This window comes from Exophiala spinifera, assembly GCF_000836115.1.
Source record: "Exophiala spinifera strain CBS 89968 unplaced genomic scaffold supercont1.4, whole genome shotgun sequence".
NCBI lineage: Eukaryota > Fungi > Ascomycota > Eurotiomycetes > Chaetothyriales > Herpotrichiellaceae > Exophiala > Exophiala spinifera.
This window is the reverse complement of record NW_015622516.1, coordinates 1,676,580-1,697,197: the sequence shown is the minus strand read 5'-3', so window position 1 is coordinate 1,697,197 and position 20,618 is coordinate 1,676,580. Positions and strand designations below refer to the sequence as shown.

Genomic DNA, 20,618 nt, shown 5'->3' with positions numbered 1-20,618 from the left:
CCCTGAAAGAAAGCGTCACTTGCGACGAACCGCTATTGCCGCTGCAATCCCCAACGCAGTAGGCCCAATCCAGATCCCTCCAAAAAAGGTCGACTCGAGGATCGAAGCTCTCAAGTGGCAGTTTGTTGCGCGACAACGTGTGTCCAGTCCTGAACATGAACACCGCGCCCGCTTGCGTTTCCTGGCCATATCGTTCGTCGTTCACTTCCGTAGTCGGCTTTTTGTTGGTTGCACCCTCCGGCCCTCGCCTCGCAAAACGGAAAGAAAGAGCTTCTGTTCTGACAAATGACACCAGCTCGAGGTTTCGAGGTTTCGAGGTTTCTAAAAGTACATCGAAGTAGGAGGTGGGATTTTTGTATCCACCCGTCCAAGAGAAAAAGAGTCAACCAAACGTATGCAGATTCCAAGCACGATGCTTAGCGACCAGTACCTGGAAGCCCGCTCCACGTGGCCCGGGCAAGATCGCGCAGTTCAAGGGGTACGAGCAGGACGAGCAAAAGGTCGTTGCTGTTCATGGAACACTGATCCTGATCCTGATCATGATCACGATCATGGAAACAATGGGGGCCGAAATCTCGGTACAACATCAAGTCATAGGATCTCGATGCGGACACGATGATGAGACTAGCATGCAGCACAAGCACCCGTCTTGGCCAAGACAGTGGCGAACCTCGACTTCGATACCGCAAATATATGTCTGTGGAAATGCCCTGACAACAACCACGTTTACCAGGCATTCACGTCGAAACTTGCCTAAAACATCAAAATTAGTAACCGCATTTCTTACACCAAAAAAAGGTGCTCTTCAGCTTGACATACCTCGTCGAAGTAAGTTGTAACAACAGTCCGATCGGCGAATTTCCTGCCCGCCAAAGCTTGCAGTGCTTTCTTCGCTGACTGAGGGTCTTCGTACTTGATGAAGATCTTGCCCACCCCAGCAGACTGTCTGCTGCCCCCGGAGGGACGGGGGATCTTCATGGCAAGGATAGTGCCGTACTTGGAGCACTCTTCCATAACATCTTCGCATATTTCTAGTGAACAAAGTTAGTGACGTGTGACCCAAGTCCATTGAAAACCGCTAGCTTACCTTCATAGTCCTCGTTGTCGATGAGCTCCTCTGCGGTGACCATGTTGAGCAGCTGGAGCACGCGACCATCCTCGAAACCATCTGAAGTGGTGCCAGCAAACATTGACATTGCGTTCACGCCCATGTCCAGCCCAGCAGCCTGAGTATATCCAATACTGGCTCGGGTGACTTTGATGGCATTGCCTGCAAGGTCCATACCATTCAGGCCTTCCAAAGCCACGCTAGTAACTGCTGGGTCAGAATACTCGCAGAATGCAATCCCCTGATGGTGGTTAGAAAAAATATGGAAATGTTTCAGAACGGTTAACTTTACCCTTGACTCGGGAGCATCAACATCTCTGACAAGCACAAAAGCTTTCAGATCACCAAAGGCCTTTAATAGTTCTAGCACTTGGTCGTCGGTCAGGAATGGCGGGAGATTGGTGATGGCGAGTTTGTTCGATGTGTCTGGCACTTCAGATGAGACCTCGCCCTCGGTGTACGCATCTTCGTCTGCAGACGGAACAATGTAGTCCTTCGGCCGTCGGATCTCTAAACCCTTCGGATTGCCGTTTCCATTACCATTCATCTCAGTATGATGTTCCTCCATGGTGATCCCGTCCATAGCCAGGGCCACAGTTGCGTCAGACGGAGACTTGAACTCGACGAGGGCAAAACTCCGGTCTTCGGCAATGTTGGCTTGAACGCACGGATCGCTGTTCTTGGTAACGTTCAGGCTGTTCAGCTGCAGATTGAAGAATTGCAGAAGGCTGTCCTCTGTTGCAGTCGCAGGCAGATTCGAAACAAACAGCCTCCTTGATTGACGCGCATTCGACGGCTTCAATGCTGTATTCGTAGCGGCGCCCGCAGGCTGCTTCATGAAGTCTTGCAGTCTGCTGGGGTCCATCTGTTGCTGACGGGGGGCGCCAGGCAGAGGGAACATGCCAGACATCTTTGCTTGTTCGGCTGTGACATTTTCATAACCAGGCGGCTTGATATCCCATTGTGTCATTCTTCTCTTGCGCTCCAAGATGGGAACCACATCTGTTAGGTCTGGCGTAGGCTCTCTCTTCTTAGGGGGAGGGCTGTTCTTGCGGCCTCGTGCTTGCGCAGCAAATTCGTCACGATCTTCGCGTCCGCCACGATCACGGTCTCGCCCCCCTCCTCCCCCTCCTCCGCCACCGCCGCGACGGTCGTCAAAGAGATCTCGGTCTCGTCGCCGGTCATCGTCTCGTCGTCTCGGGCCCCGATCTCGCTCCCATTCGCGATCATCACGTCGAGATCCATATCTGTCTTCTCGTTCCCTTGCACGATAGTCTCGACTGGAGGAATATGAATCTTCATAATCGCGTCGCGAAGATCGATGATGCGGAGATCTCGAACGTCTTCGATCGCCTCTGTCTCGGTTCCTGTCGCGATCACGGTCTCTTCGGTCGTCTCGGTCGTACCTTGAACCCTGTAGATTCGTCAGCGGTGCTCGTGAAGGGAGTACCTGATAAAGGCGTACATGATGCTCTCTCGAGCGGCCCGAGTCTGCGCAAGTCAGTAATAGGCACTCAACAGCTTGAAGGGACCTTACCTCTCGAGGCGTAGTTGTCGCCGTTCATTGCTGCAACTGGGCTAGAAATTTGGAACGGGACTTTGCCTCCTGAGTGAGGGGCCAAGTACTAGGAGACAGACTGAAAGGTCGGACACTAAGACAGTCCCGTTGAGACAAGCACTGAATCTGTTTGGTTGACTCTTGTGAAGAATCTGAAATGATCCAAGTGCTGTAGCTACAAAGTCGCGCATATGCGTCCAACACCAGCCGAATGGACTTTGTCTTTTGGCGCCTCCAGAGCCTTTGATCTTGGCGGAAATCAGAATCACGCCGCTTTAACCAAACATCCGTCCGATTTGCTAGGGGCTTGCATCCTGTTCTACACTCACCATCTCGAAGTAGATCACTGACGGTTGATATCAAGTGTCTCGTCTAGCAGAGGGTGGTCTTTGTTATCTCCGTCGCCAAATTACACGGAAGCCTCACGAAGCTGTGACAATGACTTTATTCCCGTCGACTCCGCATCGCATTTCGCGCGAGTTTCGCCTTATTTGGCCTAGTCAAATATTTGAGCTTTACACCCCCGTGCTTCATAAGCACTCAGCTACAGTTTCTATCCTACCACAAAGGATATCTTGAACAGGGCCGACTGCTGTGTGTCGCTATGGTCATGGAGATAAGCTCCGGATCACATAGCACCAGGATGTCTTTATCTCCTGACAAAATGGTATAAGAGGCCAGGTAGGTCCGTGTCTCCTAACTTGACAAGGTCATATCCCAAAACTCCAAGCAACATCTAAACTGCTTCATCAACGACACGTCACCATGGCATCTCGTGTTATTGCTTTCGTTACGGGTAAGACCTTAACGTGTGCTTGTTACGTTGTTGCCGTCCCTCTAACATCGCCGTAGGTGGAAATGGGGGTATTGGGTATGAGGCGATCAAGGCACTTTTGCAATCCCCCAGGTCATACCACGTTCTGATGGGCAGTCGCTCGTTGGACAAGGCTGAAACTGCCATCGAGACTTTGAAAAAGGAATGTCCTCAATCGAGTAATACTGTCGAAGCCGTGCAGTTGGATCTTGCCAGTGACGATTCCATTGAGAAGGCCTTCAAGCACGTGGAAAAGACCCACGGGCTGCTTGATGTTCTTATTAACAATGCAGGTATGTACAGCTGCAGGCAATTCATTGGCGAAAGGGTGTCTGACAACTTGCAGGAGCAGCCCTTGACCTAGAATTCCTTGCTGGCAAGATCTCCCTTCGTGAGTCGTTCAACAAGGCTTACGATGTCAACGTATCGGGCACCAACGTGTTGACTTGGACTTTCATACCCCTCTTGCTCAAATCTGCCGATCCTCGTCTGATCTTTGTGACGGGGCTCTCATCCATCACCGAGGCAGCCCAAGGACCGTACTTCCCTACGCCTCCTCAGCCAGCAGGTTGGCCAAAGCAGATATCATTCGAAACCATCGGCTATCGGTGCACCAAGTGTGCCTTGAACATGCTCATGGTGGACTGGAACCACAAATTGAAAGAGGACAAGATCAAGGTTTGGGCTCTTGCACCTGGTATGCTAGCAACGAATCTGGGAGGCGTGGGTCCAGAGAAAGCAGCCGAAATGGGGGCAAAGCACCCAAGTATTGGAGGTCAGTTCATCAGAACCGTAGTTGAGGGCGAAAGAGATGCCGACGTAGGCAAGATTGTGGCCCGAGATGGGATCATGTTATGGTAGAGCGGTGACGTTGCGTGGTTCGTGTCGATGGCTTCTAGTAGCCGTCCTCATGTCACGACGCTAGACAGCAGCCCTTTCGACCCCGCTGAGGGCATCCTTATCCTGTGCACACGTAAGGAGTTAGTTGGAGCCGAAGACGATTTCCTTGCACCATGTCAGCTGAGCTCTGTCACATCACGTTGTTCCAGTAGCCTCCTCGGCGATCTTTGTATTCTGTTGTTGAGGGCGATGACGAGACGTGTCTCGTATCACTTTCGCACTTCGTCCATGACTCTGATGAATTCATGGTAAAACTTCACCATTTCTAAAAGGCCCGCCACTGGCATTCTTTCGTCAACCGTGTGCATGCGCGTGCCGCGAGGGTCGTGACTCGCTCGCCAAGGTGACATTCGGTATATATGTGGCGACAAGTCCCAGTAGTATCGCGTATCCGTATTACCTGGCATGTGGTCAACCGATTGTATTGTACAGTTTTGCAGATGAACGCCATCTCAGGAAACCTACCACTAAGCAACTCAGGGGCGACGACTACATTCTCGCCAAATACGCCCTTGATCGTGCCCGCCAACCACCTGAAACATGCATCGTCCGTGTCAGACACAGGTGAAGGGTCGAGCTCATAAGCGGCCACGAGTGTGAGGTCGCCGCAGTCGTTGTTGTCATCCGTTCGCGTGGTGCCGTCTTTGTGGTGTTGCATCTTCCTACCAAAGGCGTTCAGGTTGAAATTCCATCTCTCAGCCCACGGCGACAGTAACGAAACATAGTGGTCCTTGACCACATCTACCGAATCGTGGATTGCAATGCGATGGTTGATGAGGACTGTGGCACTCTCCGGTAGCGAATTGACTAATGGAGAAATGTCAGCGAGAGAGCGCATTTGACAACGAGCAAACATATCAACCGCCACGTACCTTTATCTCCACCCCGAACCACGTCGACGGCAATCGAGGTCTTCACCATCGCACGCCTCTCACGATCGGTGTTCAAATACTCAAGCAGCTTGCTGGACGACTGAGAACCAAGGATAACATCTCGGAGGTCGTCAGGCATATGCTTGGACAATAGTGCCGCTTGCCGTAGATAATTCAAAGTCGGGTTGTGACGAATTAGTTTTGAAGGAAACGGATGGTCTTCGATCAACTTGATGATCTGAGCCAAAAAGCCGACTATCGAAACATTAGACTTGGTCACATCGCGTCTTGGTTTTGTGAGCAGAACCTACTCGCCGTATGGTCTGGAGGAGTCGACGAATGACCGCCAGGCATGCTGACGTTGATGGTCACATCGACATAACCCTTTTCCGCAGTCGCAGGGAGAGCGAAGTCGGTGCCGAACCGCTTCTCGATTCCTGCAATGCCTTCATCGAACTTTGATGTGGTAGTGTTAGTGTTTAGGATTCGACAAGGTTGTGGCATTGTGTTAGCGACATACGATAAGTTCCATGCCGTGCTTGCCGTATCTCTCCAGAAGCGTGTTTGCAAGACACCGAGCACCATAACTCTGATCAGCTCCACCCTCTTCATCGAAGCCGACCGAGAGGATCAACGTGCGTTGAGGTTGGAAGTCGCAAGCGAGCAGACAATCGATGGCAGTGAGCATTGCGATCAGGTTGGACTTGTCATCTTCTGATCCTCGACCCCAGATGAACTCTCCATCGTAATAGCCTGAAAAGGGAGGATGAGACCATTGATCTGAGGTTGAGTGACCAGCAGGAACAACCTGAGACTGTTATTTACCATCGATTTTCGCCGCGGGGCATTGGCGGGCTCATATGCACTCACATCCGAATGGGCCATGAAAAGCATTGGCTTCAGCGTCTCGTCCCAGCCTTGCCAAGTATACAGTCTTGCATGTGTGCTGACATTCTCGACCACGAGCGCTTGATATCTTGAAGGAAGTATATCAGTCTTGATCCAGCATCCACTCGAGAGTCAAGGCTCCCTACACTCGGGGAAATGTCCTTTTGAGGAAGTCGGAAAACTGGAAGAAAATGTTCCACCGAGGGTCGTGACCGACCAGATCCATACCATCATAGGCAATGGTGGGTATTCGCACTGCACCGGCCAGCCGATGAGCAACTTCATCCTGGAAGTGTTTTGAGTTGAACAGTGTAAAAACATTACTGTTTGTGATATCCTGCCGCCTCCTGGGGTGCATGACCGGAGGCTGGAAGGAATGCCGATTCAAGACCATTGTGCCGAGTCGTGGATGGGAGGTATTGCCTCGGGCTCTAGCCAAGGAAACAAGGAGAAGAAAGTCAAGGAGTATATATATCTCTATGAGATGATGAATATCACGAGGCGGGGTATTGGAGGCATGGGGAGGTTCGACGTTGGAATGCGAGGTGATGATATGAGACGATAAAGATACTGATGAGAGACTGGAACAGGCAATCTGACTTCACTCAACGGCGTGTGAAGCTTCGAGGGGGCCGACGATTGTGGAAATCATCATGGTCGAAGGATGTGGTGCCTCGTCGTCCGACCACGTTTTTGGTATTGAATTCCCTCGGGCAGCCAGTTCGTGCTCTTGGGTCGGCAATTGGGCCTGTAGCTTGCAAGTGGAGAGACCACGAGCATCCATCGAGGATCGAGCCGTGCATATTTTAATCCTTTCTAGTGCGAGGAGAACTTTATGTATGGCATCTGGGAGAATGAGATAACTACCACTCGGAATCGTCCAGTTACACCATTGATCGTCCAAGCATCCTTCACAACGTTTCTCTCATCAGATGCCTGGAAGGGCAAGTGCCGGCGCTAGAAAATAGCTCCATGCTGGGTCTCTGATTCTCATTCCTGAAGCCTCCATCCCGTAGAGAACCTGGGTTTTGTACTCTCTTCACAATATCCTCTTCAAGTCTAGTCTCCTACATCCCAAAAAGGCCCCCAATGCACCCAAGCTCCACGTCTGCCGGGTCAAGGATATTAACACGTCCGCGAGAGCCAAGCAGCCTTTGGTGGTTAACCGTATGAAGTGAATGCCTCGCTCACGGACACGTATGCTCAAGACCCATACCCATGTTCCCATTCTCCGTACTACCCAGTGGCTTGCTCAAGGAGACGATAGCAGACCATGCACGTGTGCAGACGGAGGTAATGCCGCCTCAGGCTGGTTGAAAAGAGGAATCTTACGGGCCAGCTGTCGTGGACATACTGCCCGTCGCCAACGCTTGTATTTATCGACCGTGTCGTTGTAACTAACCAGAGAGGGGCTGGGATACCTGGTCTAGCGACCTGCCAGACAACCGCAGCCCCATAAGAGGTGCCCACCTCTGTCCTGAATTCAGAGCATGAGACCTACTTGGAAGCCCGGCGAGAAGCACCAAAACTCCGACATCTGTGTTGACAGTACACTCACTTCAGAGCATGCGTATCGCAACACGGGGCCGGGCCATTTGCATGTCGTCGGTGACACGGGGATATGCGATAGCATTGACTGTGCAAGATGCTCCTGACATTCAGCACTTCATCGGTGCTTATCAGCCCTCAGAAGGGGGCAGATAGCGAAGAATAATGAGGACTAACGAGTGAGGCGCCTATCTAGCGAATAGACCACAGGGGTTTGAACCAGTACACGAGTCCACCATTCACCCCCTCAACGATACTCCGACAAACCCAGTATTGCTCACGATATGTCCGCCAGCGACTAGCATATTCAGACCACGCACGATGCGCCGCGTTCTACTACCCCGCTGGACAGAACCTCGGGTCCACTTGCCTGCGTGCAGCCGGGCAGAACCCTTGAGGGATGATAAACCGGTTGGCGGAGACATTCCGTGAGGTCTCCCAGGGGCCAGCGCAGCAAGACTTCCAAGGTCAAAGGTCGACGTTTGCACGCCTCACACGGCCACAATTTGCTTCCCGTTAGCACTATATTGGCGTGCCAGCTGGAGCCAATCACCACGTGCGGTCGACCAGAAGTCTTTCAAGAAGTGAAGCACTTCCAGGTAGTGCTTGAAGCCCATGTCCCGAGCAATGTCTTCGTACAGGGTTGCTATAAAACTTTCTCTCTCTCGATTGCCACAGCACTCTGTGCCAGCAATTAGCACCGGCCAGGGCAAATTTTGCATGCACGAATGGCGATTCTCTAACTGATGCAATCGCTCGAATAACATATTGGTGGAAGTAGAGATATCTGCAGCATCGACTCTCCCTCCGAAAATGCTTCTGTAAGTGTAAAGCAGGGCGGCATGATGATATACGTCCACGATGCGGATAAAGTCGTGCCTCCGTTCGTCCCATGCCAATTCGAGAAGTCCTGCGGCCATTAGCGTTGAACCTCGAGCTAACTCGAACTTTGCACGAGCCTCGACTGGCGTGATGGGAGGCTCGATCAAGTTCGGTATTCCCGGAGCTCCTGAGTCAACCATCTGGCGGGAGATCACCGTCACCTGGTGCAAAAGGCCAAGATACTCGGAGAAGATGAGGTTCGCGTCGCTAGGTGCAGGCAATATCACCTCGCGTGTACTCATGAAAGAGGTAGTGCAAGCAAGGATGTCGTAAATGGAAAGCTGGTTGCGGAGAAAATTGAACAGATCGTTGCTCTCACGATTTGTGGTCGCGAGCGCGTTCACCAAAGTCCGAGCCGCTTGTCTGTGTGAGTCGGCAGCAGTGGCACCAGTCTCAGACTCGGCCATTTCGTAGGATGCTAGTGTGAGCATGGACGCGAGCATCCACACCGCGGTGTCCACATCGATCTCGCTGTCCAAGTCAAACCCAGCAGCTAAACGGCTGGTGACCTGGCGAATTTGGGTGGAGATCATTGAGACGGCCGCGTCTCGTGCTCTGGTTGAGAAGCTAGATTCCATGTTAGTGGTGACGGCAAGATGCTGTGCTGAAATGGCGAGGATGGCTAAGAGGAGAACCGGTTGGCGGTTGGCCAAAGGGAGAACCAGCCTTCGATATTCGTTTCGCTCGGAGTCTATCCACACCATCAACCCTGCAATGTTCTTGTCATAGTGCTGAAGAAGTCGGGCCCTCGTAGCAGGGTCAGGGAAATCTGGAAATAGCTTCTCCAGCGGATCTATTACCGACATGCCTTGAGCAATGCCATCTCCTACAGGAGATTTCGTGGAGACTGGTGAAACTGAAGTTTTGAGAGTGCTAGGTCTGGTTGGCTTTGGGATATCTGGTGCTGTCCGTCCTTTGAGATGGCCACGAACTGCAATGCCATTGGCCCAACGCCAACGAGGTCCATAGCCTGGACAGGTTAGACCTTTCTTTGAGCATTTGATGCATGTAGGTTGTGATCTATCGCATCGAATTCTCCGCTTGACCTGCAAGCCGGCGAATAGTTAGGGCTAAAGCGAACACAATTCGGGCGCACTGGAGCGCGTTATCAAAGCTATTGCTTACACATGTTGGACAGTCTTGGGCAAGTCAGTTACGGAGGACGCGCATCTCGTAGATTTGGGTTGTAAGGACGTTTGCAAGTACCTTGTGACCCAGTGCTCGGAGAGCTTGGTTCTCTGGGTGTCGCAAGCTCTCCTCCCGATATCCCCAAGGTTGATGTTGGTGGATTAGTTGCCATTGCGCGAGAACCGTGTCTTCATACCGACGCTATGGAGGCCGGTGACGTCTCAGACGATGCTGAAACGCGGTAGAGGGCTGCGTGTTGAAGAATGCCTCGTCATGATCTGTGACCAGATGGTCCAGTTTATTGACGCCATGGTGAATCTGCTTTCGCTGCAGCTGAGTTGAAGCGTGGCCAGCGACAAGCAAATCGACAGCACATGCAGGCGGGATGGAACAAGTATATTCCGAGAGGGGTAGATGACTAACGCGCATCATGTTCAGAGGCCTTCACTCTTTTTGATGTCCGACGTCAACACTGAAATGTGCTAGTCTACACGAGCTCCGTCCATTTCCTCCGTATTGCATTGCTAATGGAGTCGTAGAGATAAGTCTGTACTTCGGATGCTAGAATATATCGCGACGCATATTTCTAGGCCCCGAGCAATCTTTGGTCAGGGACATAGTACTCAGGGAAGGGATTGCGCTAATACCAAAGAGGGCATTGGAGAGAGAAACTTCTTTCCTTCCCTCGCTCGGACTGAAATAGTTTCCATCGACCCATATCAATCGACACTGCTCTACTTTTCAGTGGGAGCCGCTCGCTATCTTCGAACAACAACGTCCTTTCTGTGGACGATATCATAAAACGGCTTGTCGCTATAGCGGGTGCGAGGAAATGCTGCTCGCGCTACGGGCCACTAGTCCCAGATTGGTTATCTGGCGGAGATACGAGCCCAGCCGTAAGGTCCATCTCACAGCAGCTTGTGCTGTAGAACTTCGATAAGTGTACTTCTACTTGCAATTTCCGAGAGTCTATGTCTTTCATAAGACTTATCTTCTTCCTTCCCTGAGGAGGGTGTGCTCTTCTCCATGTCTTGCTAGCATCGTTGCCCTCTCTTGCAGACGGACGGAATCAGGACCAAAGGCGTATCTCAGCAATTCTCGGCTCTGCAGGATCAACATGAAAGCCTCAAAGGACGAACCTTCGAGTCATGGCAGTGACGAGGACCGACTCATCAGACTTGGGCACAAGCCTGAGCTCACACGAACATACAGCTTCTGGAGTCGTAAGTTGCGATGCTGTTGCTCTCCAATGGTCCAGACTGACGGACTCCCTCAGTGATGGCATATCAGACCACAATATTATGTTCCTGGTCATGCAATATCGTGATGTTTTACTATATATTCACTTTGGGCGGGCCTGTCTGCCTTGTTTGGGGAACGTAAGTTCTCGAGGGTTGATTTCGGTGATGAAGGGAAGCTGATCGTTTCAATCTTTCAGTGTCGTCGTGACCATTGGGCAGATCTTTGTCATGGCATCGCTAGCAGAGTACTGCTCAATCTGGCCTACTGCGGGAGGACAGCAGTTCTATACACAGGTAGGCCTTTACATCGGTCGAGCTCTAGACAACGCAATTGATGCAGAATAGGTTGTTGCTCCAGCGAAATCCAGACGATTCTTATCTTATGTGGTCGGCTGGTGCGTTCTGGTGGGCGAGATATCAACGAGTAGCAGCTGCGCGCTGAACAGCGCAGAAATTGTGTCTGCACTCGTAGAGATTATTCATCCAGAGGTTAATTGGAAGGTGATGAGCAGCAAGTCTCCTGCCAACTGCTGATATGACTGACGTTTCTAGCCCTATATGACATGGTTGATATACTCAGGTTTTCTTGTAGCACCTGCTATATCCAATCTGATGCCCCGATACCTTCCAGCGTTGCAAGTATTCGGCGCCGCTTTCAACGTCGGTAATGGCCTGATCTGGGCCATTGTTTTCTTGGTGATGGCGGACAAGAATAGCGCGAAATTTGTCTTCACCGACTTCCTCAACGCCTCGGGCTGGAAGTCCACAGGCTGGGTCTTCATCTTGTCGATGTACGTTCCAATCTATGGACTGTATGGGACTGATGGTGTAATGCACTGTAAATCTTCCGGCGTAAACCCTCGCGCTATTGGTCATAGCTAACCCTGATATAGTGGTTGAAGAAATGAAGAATGCTTCTCGCGATGCTCCTGTAAGTCATGCATATTGCCCCTGTTGCTTCGCCATACTAAACGTGATATAGCGAGTGATGTTATGGTCCATGGTCTGGGCTGGTGTCACCGCGTGGCTTTCAGCGATCGTCATGTGCTTGACCGTCGGTCCGCGTTGGGAAGATTATCTCGAGGCCACTTCTTCCTACGTTGTAAGTTTGAGGCTACCCGGCCCATGTCAAGGTTCTGACTGTATTGTAGGCGTGGTTCATGGATGTATTGGATTCAACGTATGGAGGCGGAATTTGGTGTGCCGTAATGATGATGGGCTTGAATGTGAGTGAATCTAGTACCGCGTTAGCGCCATGACTGATTGAGGGTCTAGTATCTCATCATCGTGAACATGAACACTGCTGGGTCACGATTGGCATGGTCCATGGCTCGAGATCGTGCATTCCCCTGCTCCGAATACTTTGCACAAGTCAGCAAACGATTCGCCATGCCACTGCGGGCTATGATGGGCTTCATTGTACTCAACCTCCTTGTCGGCTTGCTGGTTGTTGGAAGCGACCTCGCTTTCTACGCCATCATTTCCGGTGGCGGTGTTACCCTTCAAGTCTCATACTGCATACCTATATTGTGCGTGGTGCTGAGAGGACGCCAGCATCTCCCGCCCCGGCCTTATTTTGACCTTGGACGATGGGGCTACGCTGTAAACATCATTTCCTTGCTGTGGAGTGTTGTTGTTGTCCTGTTCTACATTTTCCCACAATATGTGCCTGTGGTGGGTGAGATTGCAAACATGAACTGGGCCATAGCAATCCTCGGCGGCGTCGTCCTGCTGTGTGGGCTCTACTGGGGCTGGAAAGGGAGACATGAGTACTTGGTCTTCAGTAATTCCATTCTTGATGACAATGTGATCATGCATGGCGCAGCTATGGTAAGCGGCCGGGATGCAGCGGTGGCCTTTGGACAGCCAGCCCAGATAACCAAGAATCTCTAGGGGTCTTCCGGTTGACTGCGCACTCGGATGCGAGATGGCGTACATACGAAATCGATCCGTTGCAGCAGCGTCATGAAGATGCATTGTTGTATGATGCGGCTTGTCGTAAATAGCTAGAAACAAACAAGGCTTCCATGCTCCGATTGGGCTCGCTTGAAGAAAAGCACTCGAAGTTCTGACTACTGGCTGCTCTGTGCTGTAGCGCCGAGCACGAGCCATAGCCTGTTGTACTGTAGACTGTTACTGGAAGTACTCGCACAGTAGGAATTCGAGGCGCCCCATTTAGAACTAGACCTCGGCGCGTAATTTACGCGTGGGGGACACGTCCGCGCGGGAGGAAGTGGCCAAGGGGGCAGAATTCCGTCCACTGCGATTTACACATCTTCAACTTGGGGGGGACCAACTGGCTCACCCCGACACTGGAAACAACTAAAGATGACGAGGATAACAGAATGGCGCAAGCTCCCTGTCTCCCTCAACGAAATATGCATCGCAACCACTCTTCGATGCGGACAGTCATTTCGATGGCGGCAGTGTGAGGACGAGAGTTGGGCCTGTACACTTCGAGGTCGCATTGTACAAGTGTCGCAAGATACATCTCACCTCCATTACCGATCGATATGGCCTGCTGCCGTCGAAACTCCCCCGACACCTCCCTCTTCGATACCATCTACCATCGCAGACGATGACGAAACGGACGACACGAAAGACCTTCTCCAACACTACTTGAACCTAGAACCCAACCTCGAAACGTTATATGCCCAGTGGTCGGCCTCCGATGGCAATTTTAGAAAAAAGGCGCCGAAATTCACTGGCGTCCGGATCTTGCGGCAAGACGCATGGGAAGCACTGATAGGTTTCATCTGCAGCAGCAACAACAACATCATTCGAATTTCACAGATGGTAGAGAAGCTATGCACGCACTACGGACCATACATTGGGACGTTAGACGGTCGCCGGTATCACGATTTCCCACAACCGTCATCTTTGACTGGCACGAACGTGGAAGCGCATTTACGAGAACTGGGCTTTGGCTACCGAGCAAAGTACATATACCGGACGGCCAAGATGATAGCCGAAGATCACGAGGAAGGCTGGTTGGATGGCTTGAGCAACCCAGAAAGTCCAGTCTATGGCCAGAAACCATCCCCTGCCGGAGAGATGAAACCCGAGGGACGAGATCGGTATCGGGAGGCGCACGAGCAGCTCCTCAGTCTGCAAGGGGTTGGGCCCAAAGTAGCAGACTGCGTATGTCTGATGGGACTAGGCTGGGGAGAGGCTGTACCCGTAGACACACACGTCTGGCAGATTGCGCAACGTGACTACAAATTTGGCAAGGGGAAGCACAGCAGCCTGACGAAGGCGACCTACGATGCTGTAGCGAACCATTTCCGCAAACTTTGGGGTAAAGAGGCGGGTTGGGCGCACAGTGTACTCTTCACGGCCGACTTGAGGACATTTGCCGAGAGGCTGACTGTGAAAGTCGAAACAAGCATAAAAGAAGTTTCGCCAAACGGAAATGAGCCAGTCGTCGATCGGAAAGAGACCGTGCAACGCGTCACAGTCAAACGCGAGCTTGAAGATGAACCGCATACCCAAGTCCAGATTGAGCAGGCCGTGGTGACCGAGAAGAGTGGCAGTGGGAAGGTCAAACGTAGGAGGCGACGATGAAACAGATTTCCGAAACCTTGAATTTGAGTATAAAAAACCATCATTCTTATCTCAAACACGATCAATCCCGGTCGAGACTCGTCAATGGGGCTTGACGAGGCTTGCGTCAGCGTTTCAAACCCGGGCACTTTATTCATTATCAAGGTGTGGATGCGACGTCTGTCAACCCTCCAGGATGGGCCCGTCATAGTAGATGAGGCGTCGCACCCCTAGAGTCTGATGGACATTGACGGACATGAATCCAATTCATTGAAGCACGTGAAGCTGGATATTGAGGAGGTCTGCATAGTAACCCTGTGCAAGTTCTGGTGCTTGCACTCGTACGCGCGGTAGAGAGATGACATGGACCGATAAAGACCAGGGGTGTATTACCGAACTCACGTAGTATGAAGTAGCGAGCCTTGGTGAGACGAGCAAACTGTGTACTCAGAGACGGAATACTGATCTCCTCGATTCCAGCCTCCGCGTTGACTCGACATGTTTTGAAGTCACTTACAGTATGCACACTGCCGTTAGGGCCCTCGTCGTAGAGGTACGGGTGGTCAGTGGAAGCCGTCGTCGAGGTGAAGGGTCAGACAGGGCCAGGTCAGCCACGACATTTTCGGTGGATCTTTCGCTCTCTATCCAGGGGAAATTGCATATCCGGCCTCGGTATTGAGTTTTGGCTGTGGTCGCGTCGATTCCGATTCTCGTTTCTCTCATCTGAGGATACGGACATGAAGATGGAGAGATGAAGGCGTGAGGAACGAGGGGCTCTGAGTAACCAGTGGCGAAGCTGCGTAGAATATTCTGTGGCCGTTGGCTGTCCAGTTGATCGATGATCCTTTGATACGGATTGTTTTCAAACAGAGCATTGAGCAGAATGATTGGCGAGGCCAGGGGGACGACATGGGTAGACAGAGTGGAGGAATGCAAGATTGCGCGGTCGTGGTGGGTGTTGGGGGCAACCAGAGGCAGCCCTAGCAATGGCCGCGAGAGTCCACAGGCCTAACAATAGCGGCCTAGCAGGCTGGCCTGGGAGGCTTCGGCTGCCCGGGGTGACTGTCCCTTGTGCCTGAGTGGGCTTGCCAGGCTGATTGCACCCGCCACCGTCCAATTGTCACTCGGGCTGCACCCGGCCATGCACGTTGGTGGCTGGATTAGCGGGCGGGAGGTGGATTGCAGAGCGTTGAGTCGCGGAGTTTGTTGTCGCCAACCGCACGGCGACTGCGAGTCCTGAACCAACTTCCTTGCTCTTGTCAGTTTCTGCATCTTCCACGCTACTCTGCCGCTACGGACATCGAGGCCTCTTCGTCACTCTGGCACAGCTCCTCCGATCAATCTGATCTGCGTCTTCACAACTTCGTTTCGCGACTGTCGCTCTTTCCTTGTCCGTCGTTCACAATTTACCTCAACACACGCCTCACAAACAACTCACACCTCTCTACGAAGCACCCGTTGCTGACACGAGTTCGTGCCTCCATCTCGCGCCGACCATCGTTTCAACGGATCCCTGTTCCTCGAAATCTCTCCACGCGTTCCTCGTCGTGATTACGCAGAAGTCTTGCCCACGACTGGCCGCCCGACCTCCGACTACAGGTTTGGAACTCGGCTTGGAAGGATCTCTCTGGCCTGTTCATTCTGCATACACACCAACACACATGTCTTTCCTACGGTCAAGGCAATAACAGAACATCTCTGGTCCGTCGCTTCGGCGCAGACGCATAAACCACATGCATCTGTTGTCGCGGTTCGGCCCACGGGCGACGGCCGCTCTGTTATTGCTCTCAACGCAAGGAGCGTGCCAGTCCGTATCTTCGCCAAATCTCGATCTAGACTCATTGGGCCAGGTTACACTCGCGGGCAACTTCGATGCAATCCAGGTCTATTCGGGCCAGCAGGGAGGATTGGATAGCAACGGCTCACAATCGGTATTGTCACAACTGCCCGGAGGAGCGTTCAAAATCCTGTCGTCTACGGACGCCAGCATTGAAGCTGTCTGTCCGCTTGTGCTGCAGGACGGCTCGTTATCGGGTGTGGTCGTCGGGGGAAATTTCACCAGTATCGGCGGTGTGGCAGCAAGGTCTGCTGCGGTATTAAACACCACTACCCTGGAGGTGAACCCGCTTGATGGGATCCAAGGAACGGTCTCGGCTCTGTATTGCGATCCAGACAACGGAACCGTTTATCTGGGTGGCGCTTTTGAGGCTGCAAATTCAAGCAATGCTATCGCTTGGAAAGATGGCAACTGGTCAACGCTACCATTTGCCGGCTTCGATGCTCCAGTGGCCTCGATCACGAAAGCTCCTAATGGACATATTGTGTTTGGAGGCTCGTTCACTGGCCTTGGCAATGTGACCACAACAAACTCCCTGAACAATCGATCGTCGCAGGTCATCAACTTGGGCTCGGCCAGTATTAGCTCGGAAGGAAACTCGACTCAAGCCGGCGTGGGCGATCCTCGTAACGTGGTCTGTCCGTCCAACAGCTCGACCGCCGACACAACTTTCCTACTCGCTGATAACACACCGGGTTCGTGGCGTGCGGATTTTGGATTTGGTTTTCAACCGACCAAACTCCGCTTGTGGAATGTAGATCAGGACGGGCGAGGCACTAAGACATGGCGCTTCACAGCTCATCCGATCAACGGAATTATGAATTTCACCTTCATCGACCCTGAGACTGGCAACCGCGAACACTGTGATGCATCATGTCCACTTGCTCTGAACACCTCGCAACCCTTTCAAGACTTTGAATTCGTTAACTTGGTAGGAATGAACAGCTTTACCATCAACATCACGGATTGGTACGGTGACGGAGGAGGCTTGGCTGGAATCGAAATCTTTCAGGGCGATATCATTTCGTATGCCATCGAAGGTTTCAATGAGCCGCAATGTTTGACGGATGGCTTGCGCTCACAGTCAACCGCTACCGGCCCGTGGTACGCAACTCCATCTCGACAAAGCGTAGCCAACTACCTGACAGTCGTCGTCGGCCCCACGACCGTCAACAGTACTTCTATTGTCTTCGAACCGGAGGTCCAAGCTAGTGGCAACTATTCGGTTGTTGTGTACACACCAGGCTGCCAACAGGACAGCTCTTGTTCTGCGCGTGCTATTGTTAACATCTCTGGCACATTAACGAGCGATGGCGGTCAAACATTCAGTACCTTAATCTATCAGACGAATGATTTTGACAAGTATGATCAAGTGTACCAAGGGCACATCGACGCCTCCACCTCGAGCTTTCGACCTGCCATCACCCTCACTCCATCTGGACTCCAGAATGATCAGCTTATTGTCGCTTCTCGCGTCAAGTTTGGATTCATCTCAAGCACCGGAGGTCTCAATGGCTTATTCGACTACAACCCAGACAGTCCCTTTGTCAGTAATGATTTCTCACAGTCGGCCATCAACAATGCTGGAACTATGTTGCACCCGAATGCGCATATGTCAGCTTTGACGACGCGAGACGACACAATCTATGTTGGCGGCCAATTTTCCGACGATTCTTTCCAGAACATCATGGCCTTCCATAACAACAATGTAACTTCGTTGCCGGGTGGTGGTCTCAATGCCGCTGTTTCGGCTATGTACAGTCTGGACGACTTTCTGTATGTTGGAGGAAATTTCACAAACACCAATCAGAGCAGTGTTGATGGTCTAAACAACGTCGCTGCTTATCAACATTCCAAAGGCGCATGGGCTCCACTCTCCGCTGGTTTGAATGGGCCAGTACAAGCCGTGGTTCCAATGCTGTTGAACGTCTCCGGGTCGAATGCAGAGACAGTCATTGCATTTAGTGGTTCGTTTGACCAAATCCAAGCCTCCGGCTCAACTCCGTCTGCACCTGCGAACGGTCTGGCAATCTGGGTTCCGTCACAACAGGCGTGGCTCCAGAATCTGGATATACAGAAGCAGTCTCTTCAAGGGCAACTCTTCGCGGCAAATTTTCTGCCCAACAACACTTGGATCGGAGCTGGTACGATTCATTCGCTAGGCTTGGCCATGAGTGGTGCAGCAGGCATAAGATCGGCCTCTGGGGAGATCTCCCTTCAACAATTGCCTATCAACATTGACTCGAGCTCTTCTCAGACAACTACGAGAAAGCGAGCTATCACGTCATCACAGAATGTGGATGGTGTGACCAGTATCGCATACTACGATGGCAATGGACAGAACGTTACCGTCTTTGGAGGTCGCTTTAGCGCAACCGCCACCAACGGGTCTACCATCGAGAATCTCATGTTCCTGAACAGTTCCGACAACAATTCTGTGAGTGGTCCTCCTGCGGGGCTTGATTCCAATTCATCCATCGCTACGCTCCTTGTATCTGGCAACCTTCTTTTCGTCGGAGGTAGACTCTCGGCCCGTTTCGACGACGATAATGTTCAAGGCTTAGTACTGTTGGATATGACCACCGCCGACTATCGCACCATTCAACCGGCCTCTCTCCGTGGTCCGAATGTGCTAGTCAATGCTATTGTCTCTAAAACGGGCACATCAGCCATTTATGTTGGTGGATCTTTCGATCAGACGTCTCAAGGCTTGTCCTGTCCCTCGGTATGCATGTACGACACGGCCACCAACCAATGGAATACAGTCGGCACTGAGCTCGCCGGCACGGTCATGTCTCTCTTCTGGACATCTAGCTCGACCCTTCTCGCAACTGGCAACCTCACTGTCGCCGGCAATCAAACCTCACTGGCATCGTACAACACCAAGGAACAAGTCTGGACTGCGACCACTCCTCCGGGTGTCCCTGGTGTGGTGACGGCCTTTTGTCCCGCCACTGACAATGCCGATCACATGTGGATTGCAGGTATCGCAAACAACGGCTCCACCTTCTTGATCGAGCTCGATGGAGACAATACTCGGCCAGTTCCCAATGCGTTTGGTAGCGGCACCACCATCGAAGGTCTTACAATCATGCCCTTGTCCAAGAGTCATGGATCGTCGCAGTACCTCGACGATGATCAAGCGCTGTTGGTCAGCGGCCAACTGAATTTGACCAACTTTGGCACTGCAGCAGCTGCTCTCTTCAATGGCACAACAATGACACCGTTGATTCTGGCCAGCAAGTCGAATGGTGACCCTGGCAGCATCCGTCAAGTTTTTACGTACGAGAACAACAATCTCAAGTCAAGTCGTAAGTTTGTCTCCGAATATGATCGTCTTCACATGCTTACACATCACAGGCAGATTCGGGCACTCCAAAGGCATTGCGGTCTTAGTTGCGTTGTGCGCAGCATTAGGTACAATTTTCCTCATAATCTTAATCGGCATAATCCTCAATCGCATTCAACGGCGGCGGGCTGGTTACAAGACGGTGCCCAGCGTTCCGTATGCGGATAAGAATTCGAATATTCACCGGGTACCACCTGAAGCACTTTTTGGCAGCATGGGAAACAAGCCCACTGTGCCTAAAGTGTGACCGACACAAGGTGTGTTGGGTGTCGATATTGGGATATGCCAGAAACAAACACTCACCCCAGGGAAAATTGAAACGATGCCATGAATGATACCCATGATGATTTTTATGATTTGTAAAAAGGGATTCGATCGGACAAAGTGGTCAGAGATCGAGGATCACCCATAATCCAGATGGGGACAGGATTTATGGTTGCTTTTTGTTTTCGCATGGCGCTCTGGCGCTGAGCTTGGTTTTATGTACTGTTGAATTTTCTACGGCGGTGATACACCGAGGTCAAAGAGATGGTCTCTGTGCAGATACAAAGCAGGAATTGGCCTTTTGAGCCACAACGATGGACGGATTGCAGATAGGAAGAAGATGAGCAAAACAAAAGCTGTGAGCGAGCGTAAATAAGTTCTTGAGTGAGCTACCGACTTGGGTTTTACGCTGTTAATGTTAATCGATTGATTAAGCTTGAGGTTTTTGTTCTGGAGTGTGTCGATTGACGATGTGAGAGGAGTTTGAGGTGTACTCGTACAGTAGGTGTGTTGTAGTAGCTGGTATGATGGAGTTTATCTTCAAGACACCGGAGTCTCTACCCTGAGCTTCATGATTTGATGTAGGAGGAGCTGGTTTTACTTATCGTATCCAGAGGTAAGGGACTTAAGTACATTATAGTATATCCGAGACTTTATTGTGGGTTTGTGCACGTACTGTACGTAGT

The 20,618-nt window shown here is 51.7% G+C and overlaps 7 protein-coding genes across 7 annotated transcripts; 4 read left to right on the top strand and 3 right to left on the bottom strand.

The window, feature by feature from the left end:
* Positions 1 to 726: 726 nt before the first annotated feature.
* On the bottom strand, positions 727 to 2,673 carry PV08_05803 (uncharacterized protein; the record flags this gene model as incomplete). Its single annotated transcript, XM_016380142.1, has 6 exons — positions 727 to 753; positions 820 to 1,031; positions 1,088 to 1,349; positions 1,401 to 2,522; positions 2,574 to 2,599; positions 2,646 to 2,673. 6 exons carry the CDS (start codon positions 2,671 to 2,673, stop codon positions 727 to 729), a joined length of 1,677 nt encoding a protein of 558 aa, XP_016235969.1.
* A 758-nt stretch (positions 2,674 to 3,431) lies between these two features.
* Positions 3,432 to 4,341, top strand: PV08_05802 (uncharacterized protein; the record flags this gene model as incomplete). The annotated part of the gene is made up of 3 exons (XM_016380141.1): positions 3,432 to 3,462; positions 3,519 to 3,773; positions 3,827 to 4,341. 3 exons carry the CDS (start codon positions 3,432 to 3,434, stop codon positions 4,339 to 4,341), a joined length of 801 nt encoding a protein of 266 aa, XP_016235968.1.
* Positions 4,342 to 4,589: 248 nt separating this feature from the next.
* Positions 4,590 to 6,534, bottom strand: PV08_05801 (uncharacterized protein; the record flags this gene model as incomplete). Its single annotated transcript, XM_016380140.1, has 7 exons — positions 4,590 to 4,780; positions 4,846 to 5,187; positions 5,253 to 5,507; positions 5,564 to 5,708; positions 5,773 to 6,060; positions 6,123 to 6,228; positions 6,287 to 6,534. 7 exons carry the CDS (start codon positions 6,532 to 6,534, stop codon positions 4,590 to 4,592), a joined length of 1,575 nt encoding a protein of 524 aa, XP_016235967.1.
* Positions 6,535 to 8,179: 1,645 nt separating this feature from the next.
* Positions 8,180 to 9,699, bottom strand: PV08_05800 (uncharacterized protein; the record flags this gene model as incomplete). The annotated part of the gene is made up of 2 exons (XM_016380139.1): positions 8,180 to 9,540; positions 9,696 to 9,699. The coding sequence occupies 2 exons, from the start codon at positions 9,697 to 9,699 to the stop codon at positions 8,180 to 8,182; spliced, it is 1,365 nt and encodes a 454-aa protein (XP_016235966.1).
* Positions 9,700 to 10,815: 1,116 nt separating this feature from the next.
* On the top strand, positions 10,816 to 12,832 carry PV08_05799 (uncharacterized protein; the record flags this gene model as incomplete). Its single annotated transcript, XM_016380138.1, has 9 exons — positions 10,816 to 10,921; positions 10,975 to 11,077; positions 11,137 to 11,233; positions 11,285 to 11,440; positions 11,492 to 11,777; positions 11,833 to 11,870; positions 11,922 to 12,041; positions 12,091 to 12,165; positions 12,215 to 12,832. 9 exons carry the CDS (start codon positions 10,816 to 10,818, stop codon positions 12,830 to 12,832), a joined length of 1,599 nt encoding a protein of 532 aa, XP_016235965.1.
* Positions 12,833 to 13,267: 435 nt separating this feature from the next.
* Positions 13,268 to 14,503, top strand: PV08_05798 (uncharacterized protein; the record flags this gene model as incomplete). The annotated part of the gene is made up of 1 exon (XM_016380137.1): positions 13,268 to 14,503. One exon carries the CDS (start codon positions 13,268 to 13,270, stop codon positions 14,501 to 14,503), a length of 1,236 nt encoding a protein of 411 aa, XP_016235964.1.
* Positions 14,504 to 16,215: 1,712 nt separating this feature from the next.
* Positions 16,216 to 19,915, top strand: PV08_05797 (uncharacterized protein; the record flags this gene model as incomplete). The annotated part of the gene is made up of 2 exons (XM_016380136.1): positions 16,216 to 19,630; positions 19,680 to 19,915. 2 exons carry the CDS (start codon positions 16,216 to 16,218, stop codon positions 19,913 to 19,915), a joined length of 3,651 nt encoding a protein of 1,216 aa, XP_016235963.1.
* Positions 19,916 to 20,618: the final 703 nt, after the last annotated feature.